Source organism: Solanum stenotomum, chromosome 8 (genome assembly GCF_019186545.1).
Source record: "Solanum stenotomum isolate F172 chromosome 8, ASM1918654v1, whole genome shotgun sequence".
Classification (NCBI taxonomy): Eukaryota; Viridiplantae; Streptophyta; class Magnoliopsida; order Solanales; family Solanaceae; genus Solanum; species Solanum stenotomum.
The window spans coordinates 13,472,670-13,493,444 of record NC_064289.1 but is presented as its reverse complement, the minus strand read 5'-3'; the positions used below and the strand labels follow the sequence as shown (position 1 = coordinate 13,493,444).

At 35.8% G+C, this 20,775-nt stretch overlaps 3 protein-coding genes across 3 annotated transcripts in view; 2 read left to right on the top strand and 1 right to left on the bottom strand.

The window, feature by feature from the left end:
- Positions 1-2,212: 2,212 nt before the first annotated feature.
- LOC125873164 (flotillin-like protein 3) lies at positions 2,213-5,138 on the top strand. The gene is made up of 3 exons (XM_049554051.1): positions 2,213-2,637; positions 3,390-4,018; positions 4,490-5,138. Exons 1-3 carry the CDS (start codon positions 2,340-2,342, stop codon positions 5,015-5,017), a joined length of 1,455 nt encoding a protein of 484 aa, XP_049410008.1. The 5' UTR covers positions 2,213-2,339; the 3' UTR covers positions 5,018-5,138.
- Positions 5,139-5,933: 795 nt separating this feature from the next.
- On the bottom strand, positions 5,934-20,337 carry LOC125875206 (trafficking protein particle complex II-specific subunit 120 homolog). The gene is made up of 10 exons (XM_049556305.1): positions 19,800-20,337; positions 17,898-18,104; positions 17,598-17,780; positions 16,213-16,322; positions 14,959-15,018; positions 13,486-13,771; positions 11,787-12,079; positions 8,550-9,427; positions 6,674-7,585; positions 5,934-6,387 (listed from the first exon to the last, which is right to left on the bottom strand). The coding sequence occupies exons 1-10, from the start codon at positions 20,208-20,210 to the stop codon at positions 6,167-6,169; spliced, it is 3,561 nt and encodes a 1,186-aa protein (XP_049412262.1). The 5' UTR covers positions 20,211-20,337; the 3' UTR covers positions 5,934-6,166.
- LOC125875208 (uncharacterized protein At2g39795, mitochondrial) overlaps positions 19,739-20,775 on the top strand; it is a 26,380-nt gene continuing 25,343 nt past the window's right edge. Inside the window, exon 1 of the mRNA XM_049556308.1 lies at positions 19,739-19,743. The gene's annotated coding sequence lies outside the window, so the exon portion shown is untranslated. The remainder of the gene's footprint in view (positions 19,744-20,775) is intronic.

Below are 20,775 nucleotides of genomic sequence, written 5' to 3'. Positions count from 1 at the left end.
TTTTTTTTTTTTTTGAATGAAAACTTTCTTGATTAAAAATTCAAAGAGCTTTTGGTATTTGGTGAGGCTTCCAAAAAAAAGGGGGAAAATGTTGGGGGCTCATTCTCCTAGACAAGAAAGATGGGGCAGCTAATTCGGCAACTTTTTGACTTTGGATACTAATGTGGGCCTACTATCATTCCAATTCACCTCAATCAGGGCTAAGTGTACAAATATCTGTTTTAGGTCGTCATTACATTTTGAGATAATTTACATAAATTTTATAGTGTTAAAAAAAAATTATATTATTTTTATATGACTTTCGGATACATAAGTAGACATGTGGATACATAGGGGAGAGGATAGGATAACTGGACACATATGAGAGAAATGTATCAGAGAATGGAGGGATGTATTCAAAAGGGGATAAAAATGTATCATAGGAGGTGAATGATGTATTAGAGAGGAGATTTTTGATTTTTTTTTTAAATGATAGGAAATTTTTGAAATTATAATAAAATAAGATTAGTATTTACTATTTAGGTAATTTTACATTTTTATGTAAAGTTAAATTATTTAAAATAAATTTATTGCTTCACACACAATTTTAGATATTCGTATTTGAAGCGTAGCATTGATAAGATTAACTATTAAATATTTTTTATCTGAAGTTTGGTATGATCTTCACCACTTTAGATGGATTCTTTGTCCCTTTTTTTTTAATTTGAAAGAGAGGGATCTAACTTATGAAAGACAAATAAATGAATCAAGAGGCAGAAAAAGAAACATGGTGTGATTGGTGTATCACTGAATCAATGGAACAATCTGTAAAAAGGCAAACCCATCAAATTCACGTCAGAAATCGCTAACATAAACGCAAATGAAATCTTGAACTGAATGGAGAAAAAAAAACGAACCACTTCTAATATTGTTAAAGCTGAGGTACTTAAAAAATAACACTTTCTCCTTTTTAACTATAGTTAGGACATGTCTTTTTATGTCTAAAAAGGCACAAATTTTTTTTCTTCAATTACCTCACTGGCCTTTCTTCAAATGTTACCTCTTAAATTCAGACCATTTTTTTAATTAATAGGACAAATCTTGAGTTTGAAAATCAATAACCGTGGCGGCAAAAAAGAATAGACTTTAAATTTTAGTCCTAAAAAAAATAATTAAAAATTAGGTGAGAAAAATATATTAAATAAGGCATATTAATCCAAAGAAGACTAGAGTAATTCTAAGTACGCAAGGGAAGAAAAGGTGACTGGGTCAGCGGAAAAGGGTGTGGGCAGTGATCAATAAATGGATGTAACGATGATCGATGGTGATAATTGTTAAACGATGAATGATAACTAATTTTGATGGATAACGATAATGATAATTGTGGATGATAATGATAGTTGATAATGGTAGATAGCAGTTCGGTATAAGGAAATTTTAAGCAAAACATTTCAAAACCAATACTTTGTTATTAATAAATTATCTATGAGTTGTAAAATAAAAATAAAAACAAGATACTTAACGGATAAGAACTTAGTAATAACATTCAGGCCTACAAAACCTGTACAATGATTGAAATCTAGTGATTTAAGATCAAGACCTTATTAATTGCAAATAAATGAAGCTTATGTTAATCTTATTTTTAGGTAACCGGTAAGTTTCCACTATTCTATCGAAATACTATTAGAGTTTAAACTATGTGCACGAGAAGTGTATAGAGTTTTTTATACATCAAATGAAATTGACCTATCAAAATAATATTTTTTTTGATTAATCCTGATATATTTAACCTTGAAAAAATACAATCAAAACTTGCTACTAATTCTACATGTTCCCACTTTTCTCTAACATTGATAATAAGCAGCCCTAGTATCGGGCTCCAAATCTATCTGACTCGTAAGAAGTTACTGCTTTTTCATTAGTCATTGTATTAGGCAATTGCTATGAAGCTGTAATACCGATTTAATTAGTTGTTAACTTGATGGTATGTCATTAGTCAGTTTTCTATAATCAATTGTATATTATATTAGAAGTCCAACAACTATTTTTAATGTACAACTTGTAGAATACTACTTGCATTACTTCGAAATTTCAGAAGTTCATTTTCATATGTACATCCAATGGTGTGTTCATATTTGACACATTCAAAGTAAACTTCCATATATATTAACTCTCTAGAATATCATCCTAATACACTACTAATTAGCCACATATAGTAAAAAATTGTTAGTTACGATCAATTCAACGACTGATCAGTGACACAGTTCGTAGCTAATTCCAGTTTTATTTGGTAGTGATACCTCCTCCACCACCTCTAATCCACCCAAAATACCAAAAGAAGTTGTGTCCAAAAACAAAAGATGTATAGAGTTGCAAAAGCATCAGAGTACTTGGTGGTGACAGGGGCAGGGATCAATGATATAAATATAACAAAGAAAGCATGGATACTTCCAGGACAATCATGGACAAAATTTGATGTTTCGCCTGTGAATTACACATTTGAAGTCCAAGCTATGAGTGCTGAAAAGCTCCCTTTTATTCTTCCAGCTGTTTTCACAGTTGGTCCTAGACTTGATGATGAAGCCAGCCTCTTGAAGTATGCAAAACTTATCTCTCCACATGACAAATACTCAAACCATGTCAATGATCTTGTTCAAGGTATGCCCCCACCAGCTCTTTTTTGTGTTAAATAACGGTGGTGACTGAAGCAACTTACGTGCAACTCGACTATTTTACAGGGTGCTTATATACCGATATCCCACTAATATTGGTACAAAGTAACTTTTCCCGCCAAGATTAGATAGATGGAAAAAATTCACTTTTATAATATTGTTTTTTCGCTCTATTGAGAATTGAACCATAGTCCCTCCATGATTTTGTAGTATTCCTCATTTTACCCTCCATTATACTTTGTGGTCATTTATACCCTTAACATTAAGCAAATTATCGTATAATTTCCCGATCTCTAACATGAAGTATAATAATGGAGAATAAATATGAGATGATTTGTCAACAACTATTTTCTTGGTGGGATTTTGGGAAGGGAATATAATGGGGTTCGAACCCCTATCATTAGGGTGAGGATGTAGGCAGCTCTCCAACTAAGCTATACCCCACTTGTTAAAGTATTTTAGATTATAGATGGAAAAATTTGGCCATGTACCCCCTTTTGGCAATGGCGATAATAAGGGCAGTTCGGGCACATATTTACTATTTCAATGCATACCTGCTAAATCCTATCAGCATAGGTACCAAGTAACTCTATCTACCAAAACATAGGCAGACGAAAGAATTTAACTTAGCGTTTCTTTTGCTGTTGATATTTGAATACTGATCTTTCGTGATTTTCACTCCACTTCATTAATAACTAAACCAGTGCTATATTAATTTGGTTATTCCTCTTTTTCAAGGTATCATTGAAGGAGAAACTAGAGTTCTTGCTGCATCAATGACAATGGAAGATATATTCAAAGGAACCAAACAGTTCAAACAAGAAGTATTCCAGAAAGTCCAACTCGAACTAAACCAATTCGGGCTCTTAATCTACAATGCCAACGTCAAACAACTCGTTGATGTTCCAGGACATGAGTACTTCTCCTACTTGGGTCAAAAGACTCAAATGGAAGCTGCAAACCAAGCTAAAATAGACGTGGCGGAAGCCAGAATGAAAGGGGAGATCGGGGCAAAGCTAAGATCAGGGCAAACGCTACAGAACGCAGCTAAGATCGATGCAGAAACAAGGATTATATCGACACAAAGGGAAGGAGAAGGGAAGAAAGAGGAGATAAAAGTGAAGACAGAAGTGAAGGTATTTGAAAACCAGAGAGAAGCAGAAGTTGCTGAAGCAAATGCAGTGTTGGCAAAGAAGAAAGCAGGGTGGGCTAAAGAAGCACAAGTGGCAGAGGTGGAGGCAGAGAAAGCAGTGGCATTGAGAGATGCTGAGTTGCAAAAGGAAGTTGAGAGGATGAATGCTTTAGCCATGACAGAGAAACTTAAGGCTGAGTTCTTGAGCAAAGCTAGTGTTGAATATGAAACTAAGGTTAGACTCATGACTCCTTTGACAACATGAAATAATTAACCTCTACTTAAATTGGCAATGCTTCGTGACAAAGTTTGAATAGACAAAGAGTTTAAGAAAAATATGGAGACTTTTGAAAATGATCATAAACATACCATAACGTTAGTGTGATTATAAGACTTTTGAAACTTAAAGAGTCTGAAAGTTTCTCATTAAGGGAAAAATGTGATGCTTAAAGTTTAATTATATCTAAATTTAATAAGTTGTCATTCTTTTTTGAAACGGACTTAAAAGAAAAAGTTACCCCATAAATTGGAATGGAGGAAGTAACATCTTTAATTATAAGAGAATCAACAATAATTCACACTATCTGTGTAGTTTAACATGAAAGTAGATTGGATACAATTATTATTAGGTTACTTTTTACATAAAGCTTAAAACTTACAAAAAAATGGTAACTTTGAAGTTTCTAATGCCTCATTGGTCTAAAAGGTGCAAGAAGCAAATTGGGAGCTCTACAAGAAACAAAAAGAAGCAGAAGCATTTCTCTACGAAAAGGAGAAAGAAGCAGAGGCACAGAAAGCAACTGCAGAGGCTGATTTCTACAGACGTAAACAGATCATCGATGGAGATTTATATGCAAAGATGAAGGAAGCGGAAGGACTTAAAGCTCTAGCAGAAGCTCAAGGCACATACTTGCGCACTCTCTTAGAATCTTTGGGCGGAAACTATGGTGCTCTAAGGGATTACTTAATGATCAGTGGTGGGATGTTTCAAGAACTTGCCAAGATTAACGGTGAAGCTATTCGAGGCCTACAACCCAAAATCAGCATTTGGACAAATGGAGGATCTGAGTCAAATGCAGAAGGTGGTGGAAGTGCCCTAAAAGAAGTTGCTGGTATCTACAAAACATTGCCACCACTGTTTAAGACTGTTCATGAACAGACTGGAATGATGCCACCTACATGGATGGGCACCTTGACAAATGATTCTTGTTCTCCTCAAGAAAAAATGCAATGATCAAAATGTCACACGTTCGTTATTTTGTTAAAATAAGAACACCAAGGGATTGGTATATTGGATAAGTGTTCAGTCAGGTCAAGAGTTTGATTCAATTGTTGAACTTAATGAAGTTCAACGGCTGCGATTTGTTTACATATCTTTCTTACATGTTGGGATTTTGAAATTAGGCATCTTTGAATTGATCAAATTATTTACTAGTTGAGCTCAGCAACATCAAATGACTACCTGTATCTGAGAGCACCAGCATTGAGAACCTTTAATCAAATGAGAAAAACCAGAGGAACATTAACAAAGACCTGGCAAGCCAAAAACAGAAAATAAATAAAAGAACACAAGACGTCTAAAAATAAATAAATTAAAGGAGATTCGAAGCAAAAGAAAGAGGTAATGTGTGTACTGCAATAGAAGACAGTATGTCTGCAACTCTAGATAAAACCACAAAATAAAAGAAAGTTTAAGTAGATGGAGAAATAAATGGAATAGGTAGTAATAAGAAAAAGGATATGCCTCGTTAACGAATTATAAAAAATCAAAACATATTTTTTTTTTTGATAAAGGTAACTCTAAAATCAAAACATATTTGAATGTCCTAGTTGGTGCTAAACAAGAAGTAGCTAACAGGGAAAGGCTGATAGCAGAAACCCAAATAGAAGAAGAAAAAGCTTCTGCTCATTTCTCTTTTCAAGACTTGGATCTGGCCAAAATAATATGGGCAGTATAGAGAGCAAACAATCAGTAGATCCCTTGGGATAATTCTTTTGCTTATATTTCAAGGTATCACGTAGACTCTTTAGTACCCGATTCCACAAGGACAAAATAAACAACTAGTCCACAGTTCATCATAGAAACATCCACTTTTAAGGCTAAAGCAACTCAGTCACAGCCACAGGCAACAAAATCATAAAGCTGTAAATTGCAGGAATAAATGTCCAGCTCTTGATTGAACAGTACAGCTTTACAAATCACTGTAGAATCCTATTGAATATCAATCGGAAACTGAGTGATACAGTTTTCTCCTAAACAAAATGGAACTCTATATAAGGAGGAATTACAAGAAATACCAAGTGCAAATAACAAGTTCTACAAATAGTTGAGGCTGGAAAGTTTCACCTGGTTTAGTAAACTATGGACACTTCAATAAGGACATCACATAGTCCCATTCACTCGGATATGGAACGGTGGCCCACGACAAAATATGGACTCATCACATGAAGTAGCTCTTGCTCTGGCTCGGAGCATTTCATTAGCATCATCAATCACAGCAGCAGCTAATAGTGTGTACTCACCTGGAACCAGGAAATACAAGGAGAACGAATGTCTATATTCCTTCAATGGAGGTACCTCCATGGTGACACCATTCAGAACACCTAAAAAAGATCAAGAAAGGTCAATACACATATCAGATCAAGAGTAAGTTTGGTCTTCAATTACACATTATGCGTATAGTTGCTCTCTTAGGATGTGTTTGGTACGAAGGGAAATGTTTTCTACGAAAATAAGTGGGTTTCTGGCTTATTTTTTCGTGTTCGGTACATAAGCAAAAAATATTATTCTAAAAGCAAATGCTTAAATGATACACATGCAGATACAAAATTACAGAGGTATTTTAACAAGAAAATGGAGATGGAAACGAGTAACGTTTTAGACTAGTACCTGCCCATAGCACTGTCGCTTTATCACCCTCGACGCAGTTCTCCCCAGCTATATCTCTGCATGTGATGCTAAGACTGACTCTAATCATTTCCTTGGTATTATTGCGAACCAGCACTTCTACTGGTGTCGTGTCATGAGCTCTTACTGAACCTTTACATGCACCCTGAATATTAGATCCTTCATCCAAATTAAGGTCAGCAAAATCTTGCGAAGTATTATTGCCACACCTAAACCCAAAGGTCAATGGATCAGGTAGTAATACATCCATCATGGATGATTGAAGCGCAGCCTGTATAGCGTCTTTTATGTTTAGTTCTCCTGAATTGTTTCGGCCAGATTGCCACCTGACTTTGATTTTAGAAATTAAATTTTTGATGGAAGCATTAAGTTCAGCTTTGCTACTTTTCTCAGAGAAGCTTGATTTTCTAGTAGCGGTCCCATTCATTTGAGACTCCTTAACCAGGAAAGTACCATCAAGAACCGGCAACTTAAAATGTTCTAATGGTATTAGCACCCTGGCAGTGTAATCTCTGTCAATCCTAGTTTTAGGATAATCATACTCAGGATTCTCCTCAGTGTTCGAATCCTCCATATTGACAGACACACCAATCTCAAAGACAACATCAGTCGGATTGGATAACTCAAGCTCGAGGAAACGCAGGCCCCAACTTCCTCTGTAAGGATCAATTTTCATGAACCTATCAGTACGAGGGGATCCTTCAGCAGAACTGGTTTCCACTTGAACTTTTGAATGATCCTCACCAACATGAGCAGGGATCTCCATTGATAACAAACGGGCCTTCATAAGAGATAATCCCTGTGAAACACATATATTAAGGGGAACAACCAAGCGCCTACCAGGAGGAATAGATCCATTTGTTGATGCATCTCCTCCAGCATAAGTAAGTGGACCTGATAAGAGAAGTAGATCAGTCAATATAGAAGAAATTCTATGCTACCCAGCCCCAAACACCAGTTAGTGAATCTAAATATCCAGGATGAGTTAATGGACAACAAGAGTAGCAAATCATTAGGTAATACAATTAGATGTTCATGAAATCCAACAAGTGGGGTCTGGGGAGTGTGGTGAGTATGCAGCCTTACCCCTACCTATGAGGTAGAGAGGCTGTTACTGATAACCAGTTAGAGAATCCAAATAGTAATAAATCATAACAACAAAAATTGGCAGGTAAACAACAGTCTAAATCATGAACCTCAAATGCCTGATTAAAGCATGAGGCTAATACATTTCAAAAACAAAACGAAAAGTCAAAACAAATAAAATCTCATCCCATGCTGCACAATGTTCTCTAACTAAAATTCTTCTGCACGTAATCATGTCATGATTAGTGACCAACTAATTGACATCCTACACTTCCATCATTTTACGTTGTCTCCTAGTATTGTGCAAAAATATTCCATGTATACCCACAGCGTAATTTCTATCTTTGTTCCCAATTTCGTGGCCAATATTTGATTTGATCCCTAACATTTATCTCTCTCAATTTTCATCCTAAACAAATATGATTCTCATGTTGGTGCTGAAGCTCACCACCAGCCTGACTGACCCTTCCAGATTGCAAAAACAAGTGGCTATGCAAGAAAAATTAAAAAGAATAGTCATATCAACATCCATATCCAAATCCACATGCATTGTGTACATTCTGAGTCATATGGAAACAAAGAAAAAACAGGACCCCTCAATATTGATGGGAAAGCAACACAAACAAGAGGGGCTCCTAGAGAGCAGGGACTTTCCCAGCTTGTTGCACTGATATATGTCAAATCGTAGAACCGGGATGCAGCATCCCAAGCACAGTGCTTCATTTTCCTAGTCTATCACATAACCTGCAACAATCAGTATTTGAATGCTCACCCGCATAGTGGATCAGCAGCACAGGACTGCATCCATCCTTGACTTGCCTCCCGGTGCTTCCAGATATGTTCTTACCAGGAGCAGCAGCTGGATCCAAAAATCCGAGCTGCCAAGCCTTTAAAGTGACAGGTATTCTTACTTCAGCACCGGGCTTCAAAGGAAGGGAAGACTTCAAGGTTTCATAAACAATTAACTGGATTGAATCTTGATTTTTCCCAGATAATGAGATGTGGGCTTGCTCTATTGGAACTGTACCTGCATTGGCCACGCTTATCTGTACTTCACGAATCTCTCCTTCATATAAAATTATAGCACCATCACTACCCACAACACGTGATATAAGCAATGGCAGCGGGGGGACCACTGAAATATTTGGAACCGTAACATTTTTCAACTTTGGTGACCCACAACAGCGGAAAGGGTCAGACAGCACAAGTCCTTGAGCTGCTCCCACTAGAAGATTATCCACATCTTTAAAATAATGTTCAGTGATAACACCAAAGCAATGAACAATGCATCCTGGAATTTTTAATGAACCTACTTCAGTAGGAATTCCAGATAATGCAATCACTTTGGAGGAATTAGGAGGCAGACTAACACTGATGGGAAAAGCATCAAAATTTCCAGAATGAACAGATAGATATATACTATCCACCTTCAAATCAAAACCACAAGGATTTGCCAACTCAACGAACACTTGTACTGCTTCACCCACAACCCAAATCAGCTCCTGCTTACTGCTTTGACTTGGCTCCCCTTTGCTGAAAGGAGTGTAAATAAAAGGTCCTGAAGGAGCAGACCCTGCCCACCAATCATCTCTCCCATGATTACGTTTTACTATGTCCTGTTGGGAGGAATGAAGTGGAAAAGAATGCAACCTGGGAGCATATGTATTGAGGAAAGGAAAATTAGGCTTTTGTGAAAAAGGAAAAAAAAAACTCTGATGATAAGGTCAGCAATTGCAGACACCATAAAACACAGAACAGTATCAGTCTGAAGAAAGAAATAAGCCAGCAACTGTAGACACCATAAAATTTAGAGTATCAGTATGCAGAAAGATCATTCTGAAACAGCAAAACTAATAATTGTAAAATCTGAGGGAACTATGAAGATTGAATCAGATTAAATTTACTGCTTTCTGGGGAGACTAGTGAAAAAAGTTCCAAATAATCCTTTGCAAGTTTACCACCATTAATAATAGTATGTTAGCTACAGGAATACATCAAAAGAATAGTTTTTATGATAATATAAGGCTATACCTGACGGAATTAGAATTGTTCTAATTTTTATGAGCTTATTGGTAAACTCCTAATTATATGCTGAAGATATGGTCAATACATGTATTGGACTAAAAACAGGTAATTTGAGAATCTTTCAAGCCTGATCTAGTTAGTAATGTGCAATACAATAAACGCTGAAGTTACACCAGCCTTTACAAAGGCAATTTGAGTATCTTTCAAGCAAGATCTAGTTAGCAGTGTCTAATACAAAAAACCCTGAAGAAATACCAGCATCGCCAACATACTTCTGATTCAACATAGAACATCTCACTCTAAATTTACATATACATGGATGCTTGGATTAGAAACTGAAAAGAATGAAGCAAGAAAGACAACTACCATATCAGTACATCTTTCTGAATTGGTAAGCTCAGTTCATTTACTCTACCTATTCCTCCTTTGCTCGTCTCATACACAATAAAAGATGATATAACACTGCAAGAGGAGAACCAAACACTTCTACGGTGTGTTCTGTATGGAGGAAAATATTTTCCAGAAAATATTCTGATTTTCTCATGTTTGGTAGGTCAAAATTTTTGGAGAATATTTTCTCTAGGAAAATAAGTTCCTTTAAAATGAGGAAAATGACTTCCCTAATGGAAGTAGGAAAACAAGTTACACAAGTGACATTTCACATTGATAGTGTCCTCCTCACCTTCCAACACACCTCATCTTCACCCCCACCCCCTACCTTCCACCTTCACCTCCTATAGTATATGTCTAGATTCTATACAAGTGCTTTTAGGATATTATTTTTTGCTTGCATACTGAACACAAGAAAATAAGTAATAAACCCACATCTTTTCCAAGAAAACATTTTCCATCATACCGAACACACCCTAAGCATCTAGTTGAGGGGCAACATAAGCAACCAACAAACAGAAAACCAAAATAGGAATCGAGGAAAGCAAACAATATCAAAAGATCCATGTAGACTATTAAAAGATATCCTTTATAGAAATACCATTTGTTTCATCCTTTTCTTCATCAGAGATAACAGAAAGGCCACAAATGACAAACATAAGTCTGGCATTACCAAGATAAAAGCTAGAATCACAACTCAGATGATATTTCAGCTCCTATTATCTATTGATACATCTCATCTCAGTTTCTCGTCTCCACTTATAGCCACCAGGAGAGGGAAATAGCTGCTACAGATCATTAGGTTAGCTGATCTGTCCTGATAGTCTGCTTTTCAAACTTACCCTTACTCGACATGGGCACAGGATGAGTCCATCACTGGCGTACAACTTAAATCTTTCATCAACTGCTAATGGTCTAGCACATACACAAGCCAGTGAAACAATTTCTTCTGACAATTCAAATCATTTTAATTCATGTCACACTGAAACGTTATCGTCTTTACAGAAGGTATAGCATTAATCATACACAAGTATCAATCCAGCTATCTATACAAAAGAGAACATTTTCTTGACACCAAATAAACAAATGAATCAAAAACCTTCTTTGGCAATTTAGTGACATGACTTAAAAGAAAACGAACTTCTCTTTTTGCACGTCACATTACATCAAACACAGGAAAAAGCAGAATTTTGTGAAAATTAGACACCAGCAATGACATATAGTACAAGGACCCCAAGCTTCCCCATCTGGCATAGGGCAATGTGCCATCTAACATCTAAAAAATACAAAGTGCAGAACAAGGTGATTTACATGGTTTCCGTGTACAAAACAATCTATTTCCTATTTTGATGCTTGGGTATTTGGAACCATACAGTTCAATGTAACAACTGGCTAGTGCGTGCCAAAGAATAAGACACCAGCTTCCTGTACCCCTGCCTCTGGAAATGAGGGGAATTTACCAGCTTTGAGACAAGATGAAAAAAACAGCTGAGCTGAAATTTTTGCTTAATTATGAAGAGACAGACTACTCTATAACAGAAAATATAAGAATCTCCATCACATAAGAAGCTTTGCTATACTTTACAAGCAATACCTTATAAAAGGCAATGCAGGATCAGCACAGCGAGTTCCTGAGGGAAGTCTCTCAGATGCATTTGAAAGTGCACTTGCAAGACCATTTTGCCCAGCAGGTGTAATAAGAGGATAATAGGACCTAAGAAGACGTGCTGCTGCACTCCATGCAGTAAGAGGATCTCCACCACGAACAGCTGATAGAAGTATTTCCCTCAGAACAACCATTTGAATGCTACTCCATTGAGATTCAAATAGTGATACTATCCAATTGTGATGCGCTTTTCCACCATCAGCATGATTTTGTCCACTTTCCTTCATATATAATGAAGAGAGACAGAAAATAAATGTTAACTCTTTTATTGACACCAGGGTGAGTTAAAAGAAACTATGATAAAGACGCTCATGACACATTCACTTAGCATGTATTTTGACTCCAAAATAATCTAAAATGTGCACAGACAAGATCTGCTAAAAAAGCCATTGATCCGATGTATATGACTGACAGCCAAGATGAATCCACATACAGACTCTAGCTTTCACTATAAATCATACCATAACTGATAATGATAGTTTAATCTAGTCTAATATCTCCAAAATTGAAGCACTGAACTGCAGATTCCCACAGCAAGCCACATGAATTCCTTTGGAAACTGCATCGTCCTATCTTGATATGCATTTTCAAGAAGTTTTTATGACAGTATCAAATCTCCATTATGTTATGGATCCAAGTCATGCTATATGCCATAGGAGGTACACCAATTCCAGTAGACACAATTTAAGTGCCCCTCCTTGTAAATACAAAATTATGCACTCTATCCTGAATGCTTGGGCATTTGAAATTTTAAATGTTTGAGGAAATATTAATCCATCAAGTAGATAGCTGTGACACTACATTTTCTCTCAAGGATCACGTCAGCAACACTACAAACCAAAACCCGTCGATAAACAATTTTAAGAGAATTTCTGTGAATGTCCAGTTTCTCACTACCCATACTCTTTGGTGCAACATAACACAATGCTAGTAAATCAAAACATTATATTCTTTTTGCCATATATTCAATGACTTCCCATTGATTTTTCTTTGTATTCACATGGAAACCTCCTACTGATGAATAAAATAAATTACTCCCTCCGTCCCATTTTATGTGGCGCTGCACAGTGTTTAAGAAAAAAAGGAAGACTTTTTTAACTTGTGGTCTAAAACAATCATTAGATATTTGTGTGGTTGTAAATCATGGAGAATTTTAAAGTGAAATTTCTAATAATTATAGTAAGATGACATTTTTTTGGGGACAAACTAAAAAGGAAAGGGGTGTTACATAAATTGGGATGGAGGGAGTAGTTGTTTTCTCAGTCATTCGCCAAAGTTATTATGGAACTGCAGGTGGTGACAGATCTATATTCCGTCTTCAATTGACACGCCCAAAGAAAGTATTCATTATTTGAAATTCATGTTTCATAAGCCTGAGAAGACAGTTCATTGGAAAAGTTATGAAGACTTTGTACAACCAATTATATCGGATCAAGTATGTGAACAAAAACAGTTCCCAACCCATACTGTAGAAAGATTTTTGCTTCTTTAAAAGCCAGTACAACGTGTTTGTGTCCTTCCCCCCTAAGAACCAGAAGGAGCAGGACTGTAGGGTGCAACTCAAAGTGAAGCCCTGCATGTAATCTGTTTGTTGCATCATGAAAAACAATATGAATTTTTGAGTCACCTGATAAAGAGCATGGTCAGTAGAGGCTCTACTTTGAACACGATAAGCTTGTGTGGTCATTGCCAGTACTTGCATTGAACTGATAGCAGCCAACCGATTTTCTTGTTGCAAGTATAGCTGAGCCACCTGCCTTGAGAAAAAAGCAGCCTTTCGGTGATAACCAAGAGTCCCAAAGAGGCGAGCTATTTCAATGAATAATATCAATCTGTCACTAGCATCAATCAAAGATTTTGCTCCATCAGCAGCCGTAGTCAACAAACCAACCACTTCCTTGGCCAACTCCTTTCTGCCAAACCAACAAGAACAAAAAACAAGGAAAGTAAAAGTCAAAAACTGCTCAAGAAGAACTAGATGACAGAAGTAGCTCTTCTTCTAAGTAATATTACATCACGATCTTCCAGATTTCTCCAAAAAGTTTGAAGTCATCTGGAAACAAGATGCATTTTGAAAAAGCGAGGTATCATTGGCTTCTCTTTGATGAACTACAGCAGATAAGCAAAAGATATACAGAAGGCATTATTTTAGTCTGAAGAGATGAAGCTACTTGTATGTTGCAGATTTAGGTACTAATATTTATTTTATTTTTTGTTTTTACCATTGATTTGAACTTTTTTTGTAAAGGCGATGTGATTTGAATTCAGATACATCATCAGTTTTATTGTTTCTCATTTTCTACAAAAACTGAAGTTCATAACTGTTGAGGAACATATTTCTGTAGCTTAGACTTAATGAGTAACCTAGATTAATCACAAACAGAAGCAAGTTCGAGGGAAACAAAATCTGCTGTTTGCTAAATGTGGAAATTTGTTAGTTTAATTTTTTTAACATTTAAAAAAAAAATTGGAATATAGAAATTTCTTAGTTCACTTCTTTTTCACTCTCCATCAAACCTTCTCCTCTTCACCCCACTCCACCTAGTTATTGGAGGGCCGTGGTCGTAGTCTGTAGCCAGTAAATCATAAGCACAGCATCATACCTCTATACTTAATTAAATCCCACCAAATTATTCAGCTCATGAACAAATATATACAGTGCAAAGTCCAGGTGAACTAATGATAAGAACCGCATTAAAGCTAGCAAGTGACCCCAGTTGCAGTATTTTGGCCTGAGTCGAGTTGACTGATATCAAAGCAATTTCAGATTTTCTATGACAAGTACTAATGCTCAAAAAGAGCTACTTATGATTATTCGAATACGAACATGCTCTTTTTTGTGTGGTAATTTCAAGTTTGTGTCATATCTCACAATTTATAAATTGGGCATCATTCAGAAGTTTAACCTCAACAAACATATCTTCCCCAAAAGGATCTCAATTAACATATAAGTACGTCAAAAGGAAAGAACAGAGAGAACACAGCAAGTTTACAGTGTAGCTGCAAGTCATTATTAAACTGGTTTTTATCAAGAAAAGAACATAACTAAACTGGTTACGAAGATCATTCCAGAATTATATTTGATCTTTATTAAGAGTACCTGCAGAGGTATCGTGCTAATTTGAGAGTAGCCTCGAGCTCAAAACTTAGAGGAGAAACTCTGCACCAAAAACAATATTAACAGTTATATATGCTGAATAAGAAAATAATCAGAAATTTAGATTAAGCAATATAGACCTATCGCTAGTTGAAAAGGGAAATCATCTAGGTTATACCACAAAGAAGATAAGAAGAGTAAATCCATTTTGAACCCCTACTAAAATGAGGATTATCTCAATCAACAGTCCACAACTGAGCCATACGGAGAAAAGGCATAGCAATGGCTCTTTGTTATATATGAACAATTTTAATGGTTAAACAGTTTGATCATAAGATAAAGATTCATATCACTAGTGTTATGTCATGCTAACTGTTTTGTTTGTTTGTTTTTGACAAAAAAGCTTGCAATTCAAGCTTTTCTTCAATATAGAAAGGTGGCAATCCCTCACAACCTATGGACAGTTCTTGTAATTTGCCCCACACAACATAGTTTTCCTCACACATTCAGTCATAAAAGTTTATCTGAGTCAGCCTCCAACTATTAGTTCATCTACCGATCTGTCAAAGCTGTTCAACATGCAAATTATGATAGATTTCACAGTAACTTGCCATGCATCATGGAGTTCTAGACTTCCTAAACAAGTGACTAAATTGTTCTGTGATCTGCTAAACTACCAAAAATAGGGTTTGGGAACTGAGTCATTTTACGAACAAAACTAAAATTAAGAACTTCTGAATAGCTGCACCACCAAAATAAGCAACTTAGTCCTTTTACTTTACTTTCATAGGACTTGCAGGTTCCTAACATAATGATTACAACATATCCATTATCAAGGAATCCTGTGACACTACTAAAATTAAGATGGAAATATAATTTGAAGTCCACTTTTATTCTCCCTGGGGTTACATCGCTGGTCCAGTTTGTTCCCAGTTAATAGTTCAGATCAACTATTAGACTTCATTAGTTCCCTCACTCTGTCATAGACAGTTTTTGTATAAGTGCCAGATTTTTTGAAAGCTTCAATGTCATATCTTGTAACTACTGCATCTTCTTGATGCATTTTTAATGATATCACTTACTTCATCGGAAAAAAGAAGATAGTGTTTTCCCTCTCAAACTCTTGTGCACGAATCAGAAAGAAAGGGATGGCAAATACAAATTATATACCCAATCATTATAAGAAAAAAATCATGATAAAGGTGCTTATGTAAGTTGTAACTACATCTATAGAAAGATTAAAAGACAGACATATACCTTTGAGCATTGTCTTGGATAAATGACTTTCTGTAATGCAAAATGACACTATTGTAACGGTCTTTGATCTCATCATCTAGAACTTGATCCCTCTGACCCATTTGATCTATCTAATCATCAAAATAGTAACCATGAGATTCAAGTAAGGATATAAAACTAAGAACTTGTGACTTTAAGAATGAATAAGCTCTTGAGAAGAAAGAGCCAAAATGGCAACATAATATACAATGCACTCAACTCTTTAATAAGTATTACTATTTCGTGGTTTTGACATCTGCAATATTGCATCATTTTTCACAAAAAGTTAGCATTCCTTCTAATTCAAGTTTTATGTGCCTGCCACTTTAGTTTGTATCAAAGGTAATAGAGGCATCCATAGATTGTCAACAGGAAACACAGAACAGGTTAGAACACATAAACCTTGAAACAATTTGAGCATCCCATACCTTTACTAGTCTCAATGTTCCCTCATCCTTCCTCAGGACCTTAGCAACCATGTTTTCTAGTCTCATTTGAAAGATATGCTCCACCACCCCAAAACATCCAAAATAAAACAAACACATATGGTCAATATTCATCCATGAACACACTGAAATGCCTTCAGTTGCAAACAGATGTATGTTTGCAATACTTATCAGGAGCTATATCCAGCCAACAATATCAATAAACCTAACTGATTGTTGTCATTTCAATTACAACACCTGATTGACTATAGAATTAAATTTGATGTGAGGACTAAAACATGGTTTGAATATACAGAATAATCCCCCTCTTAATGGTGTCCTCTCAAATTCATACAAAGAAATTTCTGTCCCTTTCTTAGACAGTATCATTGGTAATCATCTCTGTAGATAAAAAGGCACTGTGATCATTACATGCAAACAGTAATACTATGAAAGATTGAGAGGGTCCATAACACAAAAAGTACAAGACAGATATGATACCTTTCTTTTTTAACCCCTTGAAAACAAAGATGCATGTTCTTACATGAATGCAGGCTCAAGCAGGTAACAGAATTTTAAAATACCGAGCAAAACTGGAGAATACGTTGATTTAATAAATTACACCCCATACCAGAAAAAATTCCCTCTTCTCACCCCAAGAAGAAGGAAAAAGGAACAAGAAAGAACAGAAAATTGGGGATTTGCTCTGGAAGATGTTTAGCTGATAAACAGCATTCCCCATTGGTAGACAAACACGTGTGGATAAAATAAATCAAGAAGTATATGTGGGTGTGTAGGTATCAAATATGGTTTCCAACTCCAAAATGTAGTCTAAGATGTACAGATTATATTAGATGTTTGTCAAGCAATGACTTCTCGTGGATTATGAACTAAATTTCTAATAAGATGCACTGACATCACTGAGAGTATGTTCATACTCACCAACAGTGCACAAACACTGCCTTCCATTGCCCCAGCATACCAAAAGAAGTCTCCAGTCAATCTAGCAAGCTCCAATGAAGTTGTATAATGGGCATTAGCATCAACAGGTGACCCTGCCAACAGACAGTAATCCCCGATAGTTTTTTGTGCACGCCCCAATCTTCGTTTTTTAGCCTTGATGACCTATAAGGTTCTCCAATGCAATCAAGACGTTAATAATTTAAATGGTAATGAAATCCTACCAAGAAACTAAACAAGATAACTATAGAAATAAATCCTTAAAACACCTAAAATATGAACCTCCTCTGAGCTAAGACTCGCTTGGGAATCTAAAGGTGTCTTGAGAATAGTTCCACCAGACTCTGCTTGAAGAACTGATTTCTCAAATTTCATCAACAACGAGGCAGCAATATCTTGCATCATAGTTTGCAAGTGGAATTCTTGAGTTTGACGATCAGCTGGGGGAAACAAAATTAAGTTGCTCCCTTTGAAGCTTTCATCCTCTAGCTGCACAATAAAAAATGCATTTTAGGCATGTCATGCATGAAAAGAGCAAACTTGAAAACAAGGACACTCCGACAGTCAGGAGCTTTTGATCACAAACTTAACAGTACGCAAACTGATTATCTATTCAAGAATGCATCCAGAGAAGTATCTGAAGCACTGCATTTAATTATTCAAAAAGAAAATAATGAAAAATTAAGTTATATGAGCTTTCAAAAGCCTATCCTTTAAAAGAGTGCTCACACAAACACACAGACACACATATATATACTTATCTATTCATATCCGCCAAGAATCTTTTCAGTTTGTTAGTGAGTGTGTGTTGAGAGTATGGGTAAGAGTGAGACTTAGAGAACATTTGATTTCCAATAATCCTTAAATTATCTTTGAAAACATATTACTGTGTATCCAAATAAAATTAGGCCTGAATAGAGTTACAAGTACATAGAGTGTACATATCGGATCGCTTACCCCAATTAGTTTGGAACAGTGGAGCAACTGAAAGATTCATTGATTTATAAAACAATAGAGTCTAGTCATATTGTATGCACTGCATAACTTCTGTTTCTTTTTTTTTTTTGATTTGCACCGGGTGTCCGAGTCTCTTTGAGCCCCGACTAATCCCGGGGGTGCACAGGCCCTCGGCAAGGAGTTTCCCGCAAGTGCACCACGGTTAATTCAGGTTTTACCCAGTCCGATGGCCCTCAGAAATTGTTTGCACCTAGTGGGTTTCGAACTTGAGACCTTGAAAGGGAGCAAACCCCAAGGCTCAAGTCAATTGCCAGCAGGCCAACCCCTGAGGGTTAACTTTTGTTTCTTTTTTCTTTTTCTCTTTTTGGGGTACAAAGAGGACAAGACTTAAGTATCTGTAGTTTCTGCACAAAGGAGTAGATGGTTTGCTAGCTTATGATCCTCAAAGCCCTAAAGCATATTTAATTACTTTCAATTCGATCAAATTTTCTGCAAGTCAATTTTATATATATTGCAGAAATTCACATGTCCAATATCTAGTAATCAATTAATCAGCTATGTCTCAATCCCAAATAAGTTGGATTCAACTAAGTTGGAGTTGTTACATGAATCTCTGTATGACTTTTTTTTTTGAATGACCATATCCATTTCCTCTATTCAAGTCCAATCTCTACCAGCAATAGAACATTTCCAACCATCAATTATACAACAAAGAACACAAACAAAATTCAAACCTAAGAATAGCCAGGAAAAATACAAAGCAGTGTCAAACAACTGAATGAATATAAAAAAATCATATACCTGACCACAATTGATTTAGACTTGAGGCATAGTTGATTAATTGACTGAGAAAGAAGTGAAAACAATAAAGTATCTATGATTTGCTGCAAAATTGGAGTAAATTCCTTGCTAGTTTATGATCCTCCAAGTCCTAAAGCAGATGTCACAATTCTAAATTCAATATCCCCAAAACTTAATTCTACAAGTGGATTTCATCCTTATAACAAATTTTTTTTTTAAAATAGCACAGGCATTCAGTTCCTATCGTTACAACTATTAAATCTTTCCCAGACAGTCTTTTCTTCAAATTATTCTAGATACATATAGATATATCCAAGTTTAATTTATGTTGGTATAAGCTGCTTATATGCTAGGTCCTACTCAGTTACATGTATCAAATAGTATCAAACAGTTCCAACAATCGAAGAAGACAAACAGAACTAGAACCTGAGAGTCACCGGGGCAAAATGCAAAGCAACGCTGAACAACTGAAGACGAGTAACTCTTACATGCGGTCACAAACTGATCCATGACAGAATGCAGATCAGGGGAAGAAGGACAGTGACAAATGCCTATAACGGCAAAAATTTTCCGATTGGATTGGAAATCTTCCCAAGGACTAGCCGGTGAACCACCGACCATGTATTTGAACCGGAGGCTACCGGAATCCCAAGGTTGATGAGCGAAAGGAGATTTTTGATGTTCTGTGTAGAATGAACTGATGGAAGATAATGATACTGTGTAGTGACGAACTAGCATAGAAGTGTAGTCGCGGAATAAAGGGATTGCTATAGATCCGATTGGTAGAACTGCTACTCGGATCATACAGCTTGTTTCGATGCTCACGTCGGGTTCCATTTCGAACTCTGCCGGGAAATGATCGCCGGAGAAGGTGGAAAGTGGAGATTGGCAGCTCCGGCGAAGCGGTTTTAGATCAGATGTTAAGCATAGGACGGAGTATTGGTTTTTAATCCCAACAATTGAGAAATTGGTTTAATTCTTTTTGTGACTTTTTTTAAAATTTGAAATAGACCAAATTAATTGATTTTTTAAATTTTAACATTTTAAAGGTTTATCTTTATTTTTTAAATCTCGTGTCAAATTAAAATCACATAAACAAATTGAATCACGAGGATTATATATTTCTCTTGTATTAAACTGAATATTTTAAAATATTATTTAAACTTCAATTTACTTGAATGTTGAAAAAATTGAAAAATAAATAAAATAACTTTGAACAATATTCTAATCAACTAATTAAGTAGTGTTTCTATACAATCAAAACAATTATTTTTCAACTTGTAAAACATTTTTTTTGGTAGTATATGCATCCAAAGGTGTGTTTGATGGTTAATAAAGTTAGAGAAAACTTTTAGATTTAAATTTTAACGAAGATAAAAAAAAATTATGATCTCATCTCTTT